At 45.1% G+C, this 17,176-nt stretch overlaps 2 protein-coding genes across 2 annotated transcripts; both read left to right on the top strand.

The window, feature by feature from the left end:
• Nucleotides 1-565: 565 nt before the first annotated feature.
• Nucleotides 566-10,209, top strand: TXNDC12 (thioredoxin domain containing 12). The gene is made up of 7 exons (XM_053950383.1): nucleotides 566-743; nucleotides 2,705-2,765; nucleotides 7,582-7,634; nucleotides 8,127-8,200; nucleotides 8,737-8,806; nucleotides 8,896-8,979; nucleotides 9,370-10,209. Exons 1-7 carry the CDS (start codon nucleotides 653-655, stop codon nucleotides 9,447-9,449), a joined length of 513 nt encoding a protein of 170 aa, XP_053806358.1. The 5' UTR covers nucleotides 566-652; the 3' UTR covers nucleotides 9,450-10,209.
• Nucleotides 3,990-5,970, top strand: KTI12 (KTI12 chromatin associated homolog). Its single transcript, XM_053950382.1, has one exon. It carries the CDS (start codon nucleotides 4,021-4,023, stop codon nucleotides 5,047-5,049), a length of 1,029 nt encoding a protein of 342 aa, XP_053806357.1. The 5' UTR covers nucleotides 3,990-4,020; the 3' UTR covers nucleotides 5,050-5,970.
• Nucleotides 10,210-17,176: the final 6,967 nt, after the last annotated feature.

Below are 17,176 nucleotides of genomic sequence, written 5' to 3' on the forward strand. Positions count from 1 at the left end.
CACCTCATTTACATAGAGACGGGGTGGCAACAAGGCCTGCTGGGAGTTGTAGTCTCCAGGGATCAGCAGTCGCCCGTGCCTCGGGGCAGGGAGCGGTGCCCTGTGACCCAAACTGGGACGCGGCGCTTCCTAACGCGTCACCATTCGCTCTGTCCCCCGTAATGAACCCTCCCTCACACGCTGCGCTTGCGGTCGGTTTTGCCTTCCCGGCAGCTGGGCAACTCCGGAGAGCAGCGCGGCAAAAGAGTTTATTTGGGAAGAATAAACCCGCAACCACTCCCCTCCCACCGCTGCCTGCTCCCGTCGGGATAACGCTGGGGTTTGCTCAGGGGGAGTAACCAGGACTCTGGGCTGCGATGACTCCTACCCCGGGGCTCCCCGCTCCCTGTAAGGAGCAGAGCTCATCCCAAGCCCCCCACACCCTTCCCGCCGGCTGCCTCCCCCGGCACCGCCGGGACGAGCCGTCAGAGCGGCGCACCGCCCACATCCGCCACACATCACTTCCTGGGCTTTTAAAACGGGGAAAAAAAAAAAAAAAAAAAAAAAAAAAAAGGAGTTAAAAAAAAAAAAAAAAAAGTCTAGGTAAGCGGGTCCCGTCCTGTCCGGAGGTTCGAGGCCGTACCCGGGTGCCGCCGCTTTCCGCGCAGACACCATGAAGGCTCAGCCCGCGGCAGCCTCCATCCTCTGCCTGTGCCTGGTGCTGGCGGCCTGCGCCGCCTCCGCCGCGGGAGGGCTCGGAAAGGGTCAGACAAACGCTTTCTTCGGGCTTTCCCCAACTTCTGTTCCCACTGGGGGCCAGCGGGCGGGGGCAGAGGGCGCAGCTTGGGGCTCTGGAGGTGCGGGGGGGCTTTGCGGGGTCTCCGCCCTTGTGGTTGGGTTCTTGCTGAAGCCCTTCGGAGGGCTCTGCGGAGCCCTGGGGGAGCAGCCCCGCGGTGCCCCCCGTGCCTGCCGGGCTCCCGGCAGGCGATGAATGGCCCTTCCCTCCGCCCTCGGCTTCCCTTGCCCTTGGTGACCGCTCCTCACCTCGCTCCTGGCTTGCCCAGGCTCCTTGCCTAATTACGGTGTCTAATAGCCCGGTTCATCTGGGCCCTGGGCTTCACCCAGGTGGTGGCTTTGCCGTAGAGGTAAATCTCCTCCTCAAGGCTGGTTGTAACCAATTTGATCAATGATAGCAAAGCTGTGGTGTGGATCCCAGCCAGCCAGTCACCCTTTAATTCCCCAGATGACTTTCATTCAAAAGATACACTCTGTAATGTGTTGGGCAATGCTTTTAAAAACACCCTGTAGTTCACCACAAAGTGGGTTTTGTTTTAAATACAGAAAAGCTTTTGAAAAGTGTTTCCCAGCTAGAACAATAGAAGGTTTTTCCTATTTTAACGTTTTGGCCTTCGACTGAAATAGCTGACTTGTCAATATTCTGGGTAAACGTGACTTGTGCTATTCCAGCTGGGTTTTTGCTCTGGATGTTGAGCTCGTACAAAAGTGCTCCTGTGTCGGGGGCTGCCTCAGCACTTGCTGTGTGGGTGTGAGGGGACAGGGACGAGGCCTCCCCACCCTGCCGTGAGCTCATCTGTTTGATGTGTTGCATCATTTATGTTCACAGTTGCTCATATCAGCAGAGATCAGGTAACACAAACACTGTGCTAGCGTCCACACCACCTGGATGCTGAACAGAGGTGTCCCAAAGATTTCCTGACGCTGTTTTGGGCTTTCTCCAGCTTCTTTGCCCTAGTTGTCTACTGGAGAAAATGTCCACTTTCCGCTATGTCTGCACCGGGCAGTCTGTGGCTCCTGATCTCTGTGTAGCTCCCAAAATCTCCTCCCCTAGGCATCTGGGGCATGGTGGGTTCCTGACTAATCCGAACCCTTAGGGATGGGAAGGGGCAAACCAAGGCTCGTGTTTGGCCATCCAGCACAGTAATTGTTAATTACTGGAACCAAGACCTCTGAGGAGGTGTTCCAAGAGAGTTCCTCTTTGTACAGCTCCTGGATCTCCTTCATCTAAGCTTTCCAGGTGGCTTTTGGCCATGTGCTCTGTTGGCTACTAAAAAAACCCAACCCTGGCAGTCACTGCTTTGCAGCTGTTAAACATGCACTGGCTCACTCTTAAGTCAATTGACATGACAAGACCTGTTATCTGATGTCAGATAAAATGTTTCCTGCATCGTTCAGTCACTATAACACTCAGAAATCTGTATAATGGTGTTCTTTCTTGCTCTTCCATGATATTATCATCAGCAGGAATACTTAGCATAATAGCTTTAGAGCAATTAATGATCATATGTTCGCCTCGAAATTTTTAAGTTTCAGTTTAGTTCATCTTCAGTGGGATTTAGGAAGCCAAATCCTGACATGTTTAATTTCTCATTCATCAGATAATAAATGTTCACAGACTGAAAAAAAAACGGAGAATAATCAGAAGGCACTTGCATTTTAATATCTGTTTGGGGGATTTTAGTGTCATTTACATAGATATATAGAAATATTCATGAGCATGGTATGTTTTTGCTAATTAATTTCAATGGGATTCCTCATATGACTGTGTGGGCTGTAAGTATTTGCAGAAGTCTTTCCAGAAGTGGGGCTATAGTTGTCTTTAAAAAAAGAATATAAAATGAGTTGAAAATACTCGAGGGTTGGGCTATTTTCCTCTATTAGCTGACATGCTAAATATGCAGCATTTATAAACTCTTCTCTCTGGCAGGTTTTGGAGATCATATTCATTGGAGAACACTAGAAGATGGGAAGAAAGAGGCAGCAGCCAGGTATGTTTGGTTTTAAATACAGAAATTTGTCTTCAGAAGCATTCACAATGGTTCTATTTCAGCCCTAAATTTAACCACAGAAAACAGTATCTTTTACCAAAAATGAGAATGGTTTAGGAGACTCTTTAGATCCCTACAGGTTATTGGAGAGAAAATACAGAATTTTGTTAACTTTGCTGAGGCACCACCTAGGTTTAATCACTGAAGTCTAATTAAATTATTGAAGCCCTGGCATGTCCTTGAAACAAGAAAATATTTATTTATCACAGTAAAGAAAGATATGGTTCTCAAACACACAAATAAAAGTGTAAGTGGTGCTCAATGCCTTAAACTCAGCAGTGCTAAGAGCTTCCCTAAAATTCCTCGTGCCTGTATACATGAGGTCTCAGCATGAGGTATTTTCCATCTGCAGCAAAAATCTGGAAGTTTCAAACTATAGTGAAATGACAGAACCTGGTTTGGGCTAAGCTTAAATTCTAAAAAGAGCAATGTCTCTATGAAAAATGACATCTTGACTTTTTTTTTTCTTTCTCAGAGTTTCTTCTGCTTCTTGTTAAAATCCAAGAAGAATGGCATGCTTATAAATTCTACTTGCATTTTAACATTATAACCTAGATCTGACAATGCTGACATGAGCAGAAATTGCTCATGCCTTCCAGGTTTGCTGTTTAATTTAGCTCTGCCCTCAAACTGATCCATCTGGCAAGTTCTGCACTCTAGTGCAGACATTGAATTAACCCAGATGGTGCACTTCAGAAGCCTTACAAATTTTTATAACTTGATACTTTAGCATTTTTGAAAAAAAAAAAAAAAAGTAAATTATTTCAGTTTTTACAGTTATAATTGTAGCAGCAGCAGAGGAAGCTTTAAAATGAGACAGAAGAGGGTGGGAGGGATGGCAAGGTCTGAACTCTCAGGTTTAGGCAGGATTAGTGTTCCTGCTCCAAAAGACCCTGCAGCAAGGGATGGGATGGGGTGTGAGCGACACTCTCTCCTTTCATTGCTGAGGCACGGATCTCTCGCTGATTTCAGCGTGGCAGCATTTGAGTGTTATTGAATTGAAGGATTGGGAGAAACTACTAGTTGCAAAGAAAATATAACCGTAAAAAGTACATTTTTTTTCTAAGTCTGACCATAAATAATGAGATGAAAAATTACACAAAATTATCTGGGATGCATCAAGTGAGATGCACCAGAGCCGGTGGTCTAGGAAGTCCCAAACCTTCGATTTCACTTCTGTAAACTCCACAATGTCATGGGATGCTGGGGACTTCTCGGTATTAAGTCTCCTGAGGGCGGGATGCGCGGTCCCTTCGTTCTAACAACTGCTGCCGTGGCGTTTTTAAGCGGGACGCCTCGCGGGGCGGTGTCGCGGTGCCAGAGCCGCGCTGGGGCGCGGCGATTCTCTGCGCCCGCGGGGAGGAGGAGCGCGCCGGGGGCTGCGCGGCGGCGGCCGTGCGGGGCCCAGCCCGGGCGCTCCGCGGGGCCGGGCGAGCTCTGGGTGTGTGTGACCGGCGGAAGCAGTCGCTCCACGTCCGGGTCGGGTGTCGCTGGCGGAGCGATGCCGCTGGTGGTGCTGTGCGGGCGGCCCGGCAGCGGCAAGAGCCGGCGGGCGGCCGAGCTGCGGGAGGCGCTGGGCGGCCCGGAGCGGCCGGCGCACGTCGTGGCCGAGGCGGAGGGCGGCCGGTCGGCGCTGCGGGCCGAGGTGGAGCGGCGGCTGAGCCGGCGGGACGTGGTGATCGTGGACGCGGGCAACGAGCTGCGGAGCATCCGCTACGAGCTGTACTGCGCGGCGCGGCAGGCGGGCACGGCGCGCTGCGTCCTGCACTGCGCCGGCGGCGCGGGCGGCCCCGACGAGCCGCCCTTCGAGGAGCCCGACCCGAGCTGCCGCTGGGACCGGCCGCTGTTCACGGTGCGCGGGGAGGAGCCGCTGCCGCTGGGCGCCATCCGCGCCGCGCTGTTCGAGAGCGCCCCGCCGCCGCCGCACCGCGCCACCCGCACGCAGCCGCTGCAGTCCTGCGGCTTCCTGCACCAGCTGGACCGCGTCACCCAGGACGTGCTGGCCGCCGTGCTGGCCGCGCAGAGGAGCGGGGCACAGCCCGGGGAGACCATCCGCGTCCCCGGCGTGGCCGAGGGGCTGGTGCTGAGCCGGCCCGTGAGCGTGGCCGAGCTGAGCCGGCTGCGGAGACAGTTCATCAGCTATACCAAGATGCAGCCCAGCGATGAAAACCTGCCCCAGCTGGCCAGTATGTTCCTGCAATACCTGAGCCGCAGCATCCAGTGAAGTGTCACCAGTGCCACCCAGCAGTGGCGGTGGTCCGGCCCCGAAGTACTCGCAGTGGGAAGAATGTGCCTGCAGAGCCTGGGTCCCACCTCGGGGATCGGATCACTTGGCAGCAGCAGCTCTGAGAAGATGGGTCCCTGCCAGCTGCATTGCTGGGGGGATCTCCAGAGAAGCAGTTCCTCACCCCTGCCTTCTCCCTACTGGCGTCTTGCAAAAAGGAGAGCTACTGGTGCATCCCCAAGCAAGGGAAGTCTCCTGTGGAGATGCAAACCCCAGTAATCAAATAGTGTGACGTGAAAGTGTAAAAGGTGATGACTGTAGGGGAGACTTTTCTCTCCACATTGGCATGTGTATGCCTGGAATAAGAAGATTGTTTTTCCAGAGCTGCCACCAGATAATGTCAAACTGCAGATGAGACTTCAGGTCCAGAACTGGAACAATCTATATTTTTAGGATGTGACTGTTTCAAAAAATCTGACTGACCCAAGAGAGATTTTCAACTCTGCACTGCAAAAGGGTGCTGGCTTAACAGACTCAAACTTCTCTGTTTCAGGTCTAATAATAAAATGTGTGCCTTAAATGGAGTAAAGTCTTAATTTACCTGCAGGACTATTTTACTGAAATAACTTGGCCTTGTCTTTTTTCTTCAAGGTCATTATACATCCTTAAAACCATCATTTTACACCCTTAAAAACACATAAATTGCTTAAGAATGAGTGCTGTCATAGGAAAAAAAATGAGCTAAAATGACAGAAATAAATGTATTTATAAATTTATTTATTTCTGTTCTGTGTGAAACTCACAAGTCTGTACTGGCTGTGATGGGTAGCTAAGTTTCCAATAGTTTTGGGTACAGCTTATATAAACTTCTCACTTTCTGGTGGATGCTTCATTCTAATAAATGGTGGCTTTTGGTTTTAATTTTACTTGTAGTGCTCACTGGATGAAATGGTGAAGTGGGGCAGGAAGGGTTACTTCAGTTACAGTGTCTGTCTGGCACACCAGCTGCTAAGGGGCTTTATGCACTGCAGAACTACAAAAATGTTTTTATAGAAATAAGTTTATCTTACCAGTCAAAGTAAAGAGAGCAAAGCTGAGAAAACACATCAATTATCTCAAACCTCTGTGAGTTCTCACTGACTAAGAGTTGGTATCTCAAGGAAGTGAGCACTTTCATTTAAAATCTGCTTTTAAAATTTCTTTTTAAAAAGTGTGTGGCAGTACCAACCACCAGATCATTGAACTCTTTTAACATGAATCACTGATCCTTGATGATAAGAACAATCTTAAATCCAGTCCTAAATTAGCCTCTCCTCAAGAAATAAGCAAAATAATTTTGGCCTCTCTATAGAAACAATGAAAAGAAGTCAGTGAGAAGGCACTGAGGCAATGCAAGCTTTACTAGGGAAATGTGTATTCTTGCTCCTTACTGCAAGCAGATATAAAGCTGATGACATATCAGTTAATTATAGATGGCAAATTTGTGTTTGAACAATTCTAAATGTTAATGGCTTCATTTCCACCCTTTCCTCATTTTAAAGTTCATTATTTAACGCTACTAAGTAGAGATTTCCTTTAATGTCTATTTACACCTAAAGAAAAACTCATACATCAGTTCTACTAGTAATTAATGTTGTTGTGTGCAAAGGTGTTAATAATTCATGTATATGAAAATTTGACTTTATTTTTATCCCCTAATATGGTGCAAAGATTGCAGTTGTAGAAAGTTTACAGTTTGCTTTGGTTGGCATATCCTGAAAGAAGTACCCATCTAGGATGTTCTCTTCAGATTCCTTCCTGTCCTCCACCTAATTTTAGGGCTGTTCTTACTGTTCTGGAAGCCATATCATTATTACATGGAAACTTAACCTCTGGGTAGCATAACTAGTGAATGTAAAATGAATTATTTGGAAAGAGTGGAAGCAAAAATAATTTGGGTCCTTTTGCGTTGCACTTTATTTAGGCTGCGGTTCCTCACAGAGGAGGTCCCTCTCTTTAGCCCTGGTACTGGACACATCCATCACAATTAGTTTCAGCATACAAATGTGGAGGAAGCCATGCAGGCAGCCAAAGGGTTTGCTGCGTTATTGGGTTTGCTGGTTGCTCAGTGGAGGGCCTTAGTCACAGGAGGTGACTGAGACGTGGGCTGTAATGAGGAGAGGTTGTCATCCGCTGGATTGCCTTAAGCAGCCATGAAAATCCATCCTGAGATCTCTCAAGCAGCTGCTGTCATTAACCATTTCCAGTAATCCAGGAAAAAAAAAGCATGACCAGTTGTGTATCTGGGAAATCTAAACTAAGAACAGAAATATCCTCGTCTACACAAGCAGTTATTGGCTGGCAGCTCTAATAAATTAGTTTATCATATGTTTTAAGATTAGGAAAACCTTTTGCAAGACAATCTTAGAGCACCCCATAATCTCTTTACATCTGACTTATTTCCCATTACATTTTGCCTTTGAGGAAGCCTTGACTGTTAAACTGTACATGTAATAGAATTTCTTTGACAATTTTCTTTATTCTTTTTGCTAGTGGTTTGCCTCTTATGGTTATCATCCACAAGTCCTGGTGTGGAGCTTGCAAAGGTAAGTGCATTGAATACGAGAGCTTGCTGAAATTTCTGATGAACCTTTGTATAGAAATCATGTAGCCATGAGAAATGTGAATTTTGCATCCAAATGTAACTAATGGTATTTGTATTTCATTGAGAGTGGCATAATATGGCAGTGTCACAGCAAACAAATAAGCTGGGTGTATGGCTAAGCCTTAAAGGATGAGGTAGTTGAGTGGGAGTGGTGGTTTACAGCAGGATTTCTGTTTCTGTTGTACTGGATCAAATATAACCACCTATATTTGTTGGGCAGGCTTCAGCCCATGGCTGCCAGGCAAGAGTTGCTTCAGTCACCACCTCTTCCGAGCCTGGCTGGAAGGGTTGGATACATATATTCCATTTACTCACTGCTTATTGAAAAGTGCCACCTCTCCAGAGGGAGGGGTGGAGATTTTGATATTGACCTGAAAATCTGAAATATTTTCCACTGCTTTTGCATACCTCTTATTTTAATTTTTTTCTTTAGCTTTAAAGCCGAAGTTTGCTGAATCCAAGGAGATTTCTGAACTTGCCCATAATTTTGTAATGGTCAACCTTGAGGTAGGCTGCTTTCTGCTCTGTATCCAGGTTCTGCCTAGCAATGAAGCATTTGGAATCTGACTCAACTGGTTACATCCTGTTTTGTGTACATTCTAAATCCTGCACTTCTAAATAGGCATTCAGGATTGATTGATAGAGCTCATTGTTTTAAAAAGACTTTTTCTCAGTCTGTTTTTTTTAATTGTGTTTATAAACCTGGCTCTCTGCCATTGTCTCTTTAAGGGCTTGTACCTTGTGTGATTCAGTTTCCACAAGAAAGGAATTTATGTTCATTCTCCAAGTACATATCAAATATTCCTGTAGCAGAGTGGGGTGGGTAATGCAAATTGACAGACCAGGAAAAATATTGTTTTCACAAATGATACTTATGTAGGTAAAAATAACTTTCTTCCCTTGCAGTTACTTAGCATCTCTTCAAGATGTAAATTGCTCAGGGTAGAAGGAATCTGAAGGCAGTAACTTATTTCTGTAAAAGTCACCATGTTTTGTTAGATGTCTTGCTAATATATTTCCTCTCTCCTGCCTTGCTGTGGAAGGATGATGAAGAGCCAAAGGATGAAGCCTTTAGTCCTGATGGAGGTTACATCCCCAGAATCCTTTTCATGGGTAAGGCATCCATAGCTGTTGTGTCCATTCACAGCACTGGGTTCTTACTGTTTCCATCTAAATTTCCTTTTGAATTTCTTATTTCATAGACCCCAGTGGAAAAGTCCATCCAGAAATCATAAATGAGAGAGGAAACCCCAGCTACAAGTATTTCTATACCAACGCTGATCAAGGTATGTGCTGAGTTGTTTGAAGTTCATTTTTAGTGAGATGAAGCTTTGGCAGTGTAGAGAAATGATATTACTTTAAAGTATAACTGGGATAGGTTAAATGCAGTGTGAGTGATTCTCTAATGCCTCAGGAACCATGTTCAGAATCATGATTCCCCTTAATACCTACTAAAAGTCTCTAGGACCTAATTTTGTCTCCAGTTCTGGCATGGGAAGTCATGGAATTTGCATGATCCAGCCACACATAGTTGGGATAAGGGTGCAGGACTGTTTTTTTCCTTACAGATTAATCTGTAGATCTACATTCTGTAACTGTTGTTTTGAAACACTTTCATTACCTTGATGTTTTCACCCTGAGATTAATGGTTGGTACCTCTCTGTGTAATCTTTCAGTTGTCCAAGGGATGAAGGAGGCCCAGGAGAAGCTGACAGGCGATGCTTTCAAACAAAAGCACCTGGGAGATGAACTATAATGAATACACTGAATGATACCTTTTCATCGCTTCAAAACTAAGAGGAAATGATTAAACAGACCAAGAATGTAGATGCACTGAAGGGACATAATTCCCCTGTCAGCAATGTTAGGTTAAAAGCCCTGTTTGGAATTCACACATACACAATAGTTACAGTTTTTTCTCTGCCTGGCAGTTTGAACTGTGGTGGTTCTTTGCAACTGGGTAATGTGCAAACACATCTGTGCGTGTGTTTGAGCAACCACTAATATTTGGTGTTAAAAGGGAGGTGGGTAGGGAACACACGATTTGAGGACAATGTGATGGGAAAAACTAGAAGTAGCCATCATTTTGACACCAATCAGGGTTGAATCTCTCTTTTCTCACTGGTATTATGTGATGCCATCGTTTTTACTGGCATTCCCACCACTGGGGCACGTTCCTGGGCCAGTTGTTTTCTAGATATTTAAAACCATGAATTCTGCAACTACACCAAGTAGATTACATTTCATGAATGTCCAAGTAGCATGTGAATTATCAGCTCTGCAAATGTATTTTTGTGTAAAACTGTGTGATTCATCTTTATTTGCCTTTGGGCAGAAATATAACTTTTTCCTTATGCACTCACCTTTTCATTGTTCCATCAACTGAGGGTGGGTTATGTTGAAGCTTTACGGGGTTTCCCCTTTTATTCTTTGAATGTTTTTGGCGAATGCCTTGCCATCACATTGTACTGTATTTTTGTACCAGGGTGAAAAAAATTAAACCTTTTTAAACATAAGCATGCAGAGTGTTTTGTGGTTAAGGGTGTAGCTTTACATTTTTAAGCATAGGGGGATATGTTTTTGTTTGTGTTGCAGTGATTATTAGTGTTGACTGTCACAGCTGAAGGTTTCTCCTTTTTATAATTAGAATACATCATTTATTTTTCCATACAATTACAATTCAGCCATTCTTACACTACCCACACTGTTGAAGGCAATGTGTTTATTTACTGGAACTGAAGAGAAGAATAGAGAGGAGTAAAATCACCTCTCTTGACCTGCTGGGGACACTTTTTCTAATGCACCCCAGCATGTGTGGGCTTCTTTGTCACATGAGTGCATTGCTGGCCCATGATCAGCTTGTTCTCCACCTGGATTCCCATATTCTCCTGTGCAGCAAAATGGATTTCCAGACTCTACTGATGCACAGGTTCTTCCTCCCCAGTTGAGGGACTTCGGATTTCCCTTTCTTGAACCTCCTGAGAGCCCTTTCTGCCCATTTCTCCAGCCTGTTGAGGTCCTCAGTGGCAGCACAACCACTGTTACATGGATATCAGCCCTCTCCCCAGCTTTGTATCATCTGTCAGTTTGCTTAGAGTTAGGTGTTAAAAAGTACCAACCAAGGGTACTCCAGTAATGGTGAGCCCCCTTCAGGCCAGCTGTTCTGCCAGTTTTACATCCTTTTCACTGCCCTTTTATTTAGGTTGTACTTCCTCAGTTTGTCTGTGGGGATGCTTTGGGAGACAGTGTTGAAAGCCATAGTAAAGCCAAACACCACCTACTGCTCTCCCCTCAGCCACCAAATCAGTCATCTCAAGCACAAAATCCTGTCCAATAGACACTTGCCATAACTTCCCATAACAAACAAGGAGATAATTTTCTACAGATACTAACTGAGGAGCCATCTGAGGACATTAGGTGGGAAAATTGTTTGTACAATAAACCAAACTTGTCTACTGAATAATTTTTTACTGTTCAGCGGTATTAGGAATTCCACTTTCCAGACCAGTCTGTCGAGGAAATTTTAGGCACCAAAACTCAACTGGGTACTAAAAGACAAGGACTCAGTGGAATTAATGGGATTATTGCACATTGCAATTACCCTGCTCAGCTGCTAATAGTTAACACTACAGGCTTTATCCTCTGCTTCTCTTGCAAATTGTCTAGTAAATTAACAATGGAATTGAACTCAGCAGCTACTCTCAAGTCATATCAACTTCAAAGTAAATCTGTATAAGCCTTAAAAAAGGATCTGTGTTGCCCAAAATATTCCCAGCTTTATCCGTTGAGCAAATAAAAAAATAGTTCCTATCTGATGATCATTTCATTTAGAGTTTTAGATTGACATAACTAAAAAATCATTGCAATGGCTTTTTTACTTACCAGCAGGGGGAGGACTTTGCATGTTCATCTGTGATAAGATACAACAAATCATAATTAAAAAGCAATCTCTGATGCAAATTACCAGGGTGCACCTCTGTGGGTTTCCATGCACGATTTTGCAGCAGCTCTGCCCTGCTCTTCTCTCTGCAGTGAAGGTATAGCCTGTGGGATGTACATGAAGTGTCCCTTTCTTTGCAAAATGCTCTGATGCCTGAAGCAATGTGGCCTCAAAGTAATTTTTAGAAAGTTCTTCATCCACAGACATCTCTCTTCAGTGACAGGTACGGGCAATGTGCATCATTCTTTACATTTAAGACCACCTTGATTCAGAATTATCCTCCTTCACATATTCTCTGACACATCTCCTCTCCTTAGCACTGCATGCCTTCCAGACTTGGTATTTTGGAAGGAAGAGCTTATTTCATGACCCTTTTTCCTTTGTTCTTCAGCTGCCTCCTTTCTTTTTAATCCTTTCTACTCTCTGTATGTTCAGACACGGTGAGCTGGTACAGCTTCCCACTCTCTCTTCCATTTGCTCTTTTCTAGACCATGCTTTTGTCCTCTGTAGCAGGATAGAGCTTGGCACTTGCTGGCCTGCCTGGTGTCTAGCTTGGTCTAGCAGAATATGATTTATGTGCTTTCACAGCTTGATTTCTAGGGACAGCTGGTTAACTTGTGTAAAAGCTGTTTTCACATCTCTGGATTGCAGGGTGAACCTACTTTTGATCTGTCACTTAAGTATTTTTATGTTTCCTGCCTCTTAGTTTTATACCTGAATATTTTTGTTGCTATCTCCTACTGCAGATTCTTTACATCCTTCTTCTTCATAATCTTGATAAGATGGTACAGATGGTTGGCATTTTCTTCTGTGCAGAGGGATCCACCCAGCAGTTGCTTTTTGTATGTTGTGTGACTTTACGCACACAAGCACATCCCCAGGGCTTAGAGAAGCTGCTTGCAGGTCAGTGTTTCCTGTAGCCGTGTTTGAAGTTAATGACACACTGCAGCACTGCTCAGTAACCAAGGCCTCAGATTAGTTTGCCCCATCAGCTTTGTTTCTTGTGCTACCCATCTGTGTATGACTTGCAGTAACTTACATGATCACTTCTTTAGATGCACCTAGAAATCCCCTAGGATTCTTAGCTTTTACTCCTTCTAGGGTGATAGAAAACCCAAAGACACTTCAAAATTCTTAGTACAGACACAGAGAACTGCTAGGCTGAATTAATCTCTTGTAAACAAACATGCTCTCAGTTCCCTTTCTTCCAGAAACAACCTACAGAGGAAAAAAAACCCAAAGTTAATTAGGGAGTGCCTGGATTGCAGCTCCCATCTGGCTGCCTGGGAGCAGAGGTTGTTTTGTGCACCTGAGGCTGGACAGGCTTTAAGGAAGTCTCAGCTGGAGACCCGGGAAACCTTTCCTTTGCCATGTTAAGCAGCAGGGAGCAAAACTGCAACAACCAAGGATGCCTGCATGGCCAGAGTGTCCCATCTGTCATCCTGGCATGCTGAGTTTAGGAGTCATCTACTTCAAACGCACTTTTGTCCCTGTGGCTGTCTGCCTGCCACTGTGTCTAGTCTGTATCAAACTGCTAATGAGCTTCATTCACTCAGAGCTCATTTAGAGCTCCTGTAATAAATAGAGCTTCACTCTGAAGTGAAGTATTACTAAACCCCTATGAATATGAGGTCATATATTGTTGGAGGAGATGAAACTTCTCTTAACTTTTGGCAAGAGGAGAGGTATTTGCATTTATGTTATGCTGTGATATTTATTTGCAGCTGACCTGGTATTATGCCTGCTTGGGTTTGCCCAGCCAGGAGAACCACTCCAGGGCTATTCCTTGACAACTGTCACTGTAGGTGGCTCTAAACTTGAGGCCTGAGGATAGAGATTCAGAAAGCAATAAAGATGGAATTACTCTGAACAGAGCTCTCTCCAGAGAGTGGGATGAAAAGGGTTAGCCACTGCAAATCCATGCTCATTTCAAAGACAGCAAAGCTAAAGACGAAATTTCTCTAAAAGGTTGCATCCCCTTTCCAAACAGCTGTCTAAGTTGTCTTTGGCACTGACTGGAGAGGGAAGGTTGCTGCCTGGGGGAAACCAGGAAACAATAATGAAGGTCTGTCTAAATGTTAAAAGTCACTTTGTCTCAAAACTATTTGGTGTATTAACTCATTCCCCCTTTCCTCCTTGAAGAAACAGGTGCTGAGTTGTTAAGCAGTTAGTCAAATAATCTCAGTTTGTTTTTCCCCTCAAAGGTTGCCTAGAGTAAGGCGTGGCTGTGCACAGTTCCCAGGCCTGCCATTGTCCAGGGAGCACCACTCCTGCCCTTGCAGCGCCAGCCCGGTGCCACCACGTCAGCACCATGAAGAGGAGGAAGTCAGCCCCTGTGACCTGTCACAGGCAGTGGCAACAGGGACCAAATCTTGAGTGATCCTTCCAAGCTGTGAAAAATGTCATGGCACCATTTTGTGATGGCGAAATCTGCAGTAAGTTCCTTTGATTATGGACAAAAAAATAAAATAGAATAAAAGAAATGGAGACCCCAAACTTCTCTGCTCACAACTATGCTGGAAGCAGGAGGGACTGTCTGGCCTGTGTTTACAGCACTCCAGGTTCTAACTCGGAACAGTGAAAGAGGCTGTCACACACCACCCTGTGCTGGCTCTCCCAGCACGGGGCACAGGCATCAGGAAAAGTGCAGGGGGCAGCCAGGATGTGGGAGCAGGCAGGGTGGGGGGAACAGGCAGGGTATGACCTGGGCATGGGATCTCAAGTGGGTGGGTGCTGCTCCTGTTCTGTTTTCCTCCAGCCAACACAGGAATCTCCTCCTCCATTCCCATGTCTCTGCTGTGATGTGGGGAATGAAGGGGAGCCAACTTCCTAGTTTCCACCCTCTCAAAAGGTCATGATCCCATTGTTAGCACTCCAAGGGAGGAGCTGGAGCAGAGCTAAAGGGGCAGGAGTGTGTGGACTGTGTTTGGCTAAGGCTGTAGGTAACTGGCTGCTGATTAGAGTTTATTTGCTGGTATACATTCATTTTTGGACCATTTTGCACACACACAGCATGAAGTAGGTAGATGTGCTGCAGAAATATTAATTGATGAGAACTGCAGATGTTTTCCCTGCTTTTTGAGAGTGCTTCAGGTCACAACATAACGTGCTGTGCATAAAATAAGCTGCACTGGCAGCACAGTCAAATTTGGATGTCACTTTATTGTGCTATTTCTGATATTATGAACAGTGTTCAAAGAGCCATTTGTGAGGATTTGGATGCATTAGCCCTGTTACAGGGAATGAAATTCACACACATCCTGGGGACACAGCATGGGCCTTACACGCTCTTTATTCCACACTGAAGTGGAGAAGAACCTGGGTGAGTGCTGCCTATTCAAACAAGGAGGATTTTGTTTGTGGGTGTCCTGTTTTTACCTGGCTCCCCTGGACAACAGCTGATTTAACTGTTCTGGTGCTGCTCTTGCTTTAAGAATAAATAAATCAATACATGAATTGATAAATTCATTTTTTAAAATTCCCTTTTTAGAAAAGATTAAATTTGTTTCTTCAGATCAATTGCATTGTGAGAGGATGGAGTGTTTTGAATTAAAAATGTTGAGAGAGTAGCAGAGTATGTATTTTGTGCTTGATAAATGTGCTCTCCTGACTGCTGTGAGAGAGTGAGATAGATCCACATGTCAGAAAACAAGATAAAGCACAGCATCTGCTCTTCCACCTCCGTGTGCTTGTGGGAGTTCTTTCCTGTTTCCTTATTTCCCCATCTATAAATCTAGAATAACAAAGACCTCCCCCACTGGAAGTGGTGTCAGCAATTCATGACCATACAACATTAAAACCTGGCACGGAAGTGCACTAGGAGAGCAAAAAATATTCACTCCATAAATTATAGAAACATGTCTAAACAAGGTGATAGACAGCAAAAATCACTACATATTCTCCTGTCTCCTAATTACCTGGGTGCATGCCTTCTTTTGGTTATCCCTGACTAAGAAAGGGCTTGTAGATAAACACTGGCATTTCAGAGGTAGCATGAAATCTAGAAAAGCCTTTGGAAATTAGGATTGAACAGTGGTTCTGCACTTGTGGCTGTGGTTATGGGGTGTCAAATCAGGTGATCACTGCCAGATGCCCAAGTGAGCCTCAGCCATGACGTGTCCTTTGCATCAAAGGTATGTGCCCATGACCATTTGCATTCTGTGTTGGTGCTTTATAGGCCTGTGGGATCACAATCATTTTCTAGACTGAGCATCAGTCAACAGACTGAGAGAAGAGCTCTACCCATGCTGGGTTGACGAGAAATCAGGTTTTGGCAGAGATCAGCTAGCCTAGAGCAACAAGAGGATTGCAAGGAGCTGGAAAGTCTTTTTTAGGCGTCAAGCCTGCTAGGCTGTCTTTGAAATACTTGTTGTAATGAGTTTGGGATTTTGTTACACTGTTGATTATTTCTAGTTGCCTACACAAAGCTGTTATTTTGCTTAAGGCTTAAATCAGGGCCTGGTTTATATAACAGTAATTTCAGTTGGGGTTTTGATGGCAGATACACATTTTCATTCTAGATGAGGGTAGAAAATTATTCTGATGTTGGTTACAACTGTCCCCTGGGCTACCTGGCAGATAGCACTGACTTGAGTAAAATGGAGAAGCTGTATGGCATCTCTGATCTGCAGAGAGAAACTGTGCTCCTTAAAGCTGCTCAGCATCTCTCCTGTGATTGTTCCTAAAATGTTCACCTTAGCTATATGCTAGTCATATAGTACTGCTGTGCTCCCTGGCTTTCTACATTCCCATGATACTGGTAACTAGTCAACTGCCCTGGACAAAATGTAGCAATAAATCAATTGTCAGACTCCTCTAAAGTGGCTGAACCGTTATAAATCTCAAGCTGCTCCAAGGACAGGTTGACCTATGAGCCAGTCCGAAGGCCACTGAAGATCAGAGCTGAGGATCAGATGCTGAGGGTCACCAGATGTGCAAAAAGCTTTTACAAATGGACAAAATCATTCCGGTGCTGTGTGGGCAGTGTCCAAGCCGAGTCAAAGTGCTGCACATCAAACAAGAGGCACAATGAGACTGAGAAGAAAGCAGCTGTGCTCTGGAGGACATAGCTGGGTGAAAAGACCTCTGCACCTTCAAGTTTTAGGGGATTGAGTTCAGAGGTACTGCCTGAAGACAGAAACCCTGCAGATCCAGTGCCTTTAAGCACCTCCTGCTCTGGCCCCCCCTCACAAGGAGCCTCTCTCTTGGGGCCCAACAAGACCTTGTGTTTGTGCTGAGGCACTCGATTAAATCCTGCCATCTTTGCTGGTTGTTAGGGAAGCACCTTCTTAGTCGTGTCACACATAATGTTTAATATGTTTTTTAAAACCCAATATTTTGTTAATTGTCTAGGGCATGATCTCTAAAGGCTAGTTTGGTTTCCTGGAAAGGAACATACCACAGTCAGGTCTCTCTGGGGTCTAAATGGTTTTAAAGCTAAGAGTGTCCACCACAACATCTTCATCAGGCCTCCTTCATGTGAACGACTTAGATCGCAGCCCCTGCCTCAATTTTTGTCTTCTCACCAGTAGAAATGTAGTGCC

This window comes from Vidua chalybeata, chromosome 9 (assembly GCF_026979565.1).
Source record: "Vidua chalybeata isolate OUT-0048 chromosome 9, bVidCha1 merged haplotype, whole genome shotgun sequence".
Taxonomy (NCBI): Eukaryota; Metazoa; Chordata; class Aves; order Passeriformes; family Viduidae; genus Vidua; species Vidua chalybeata.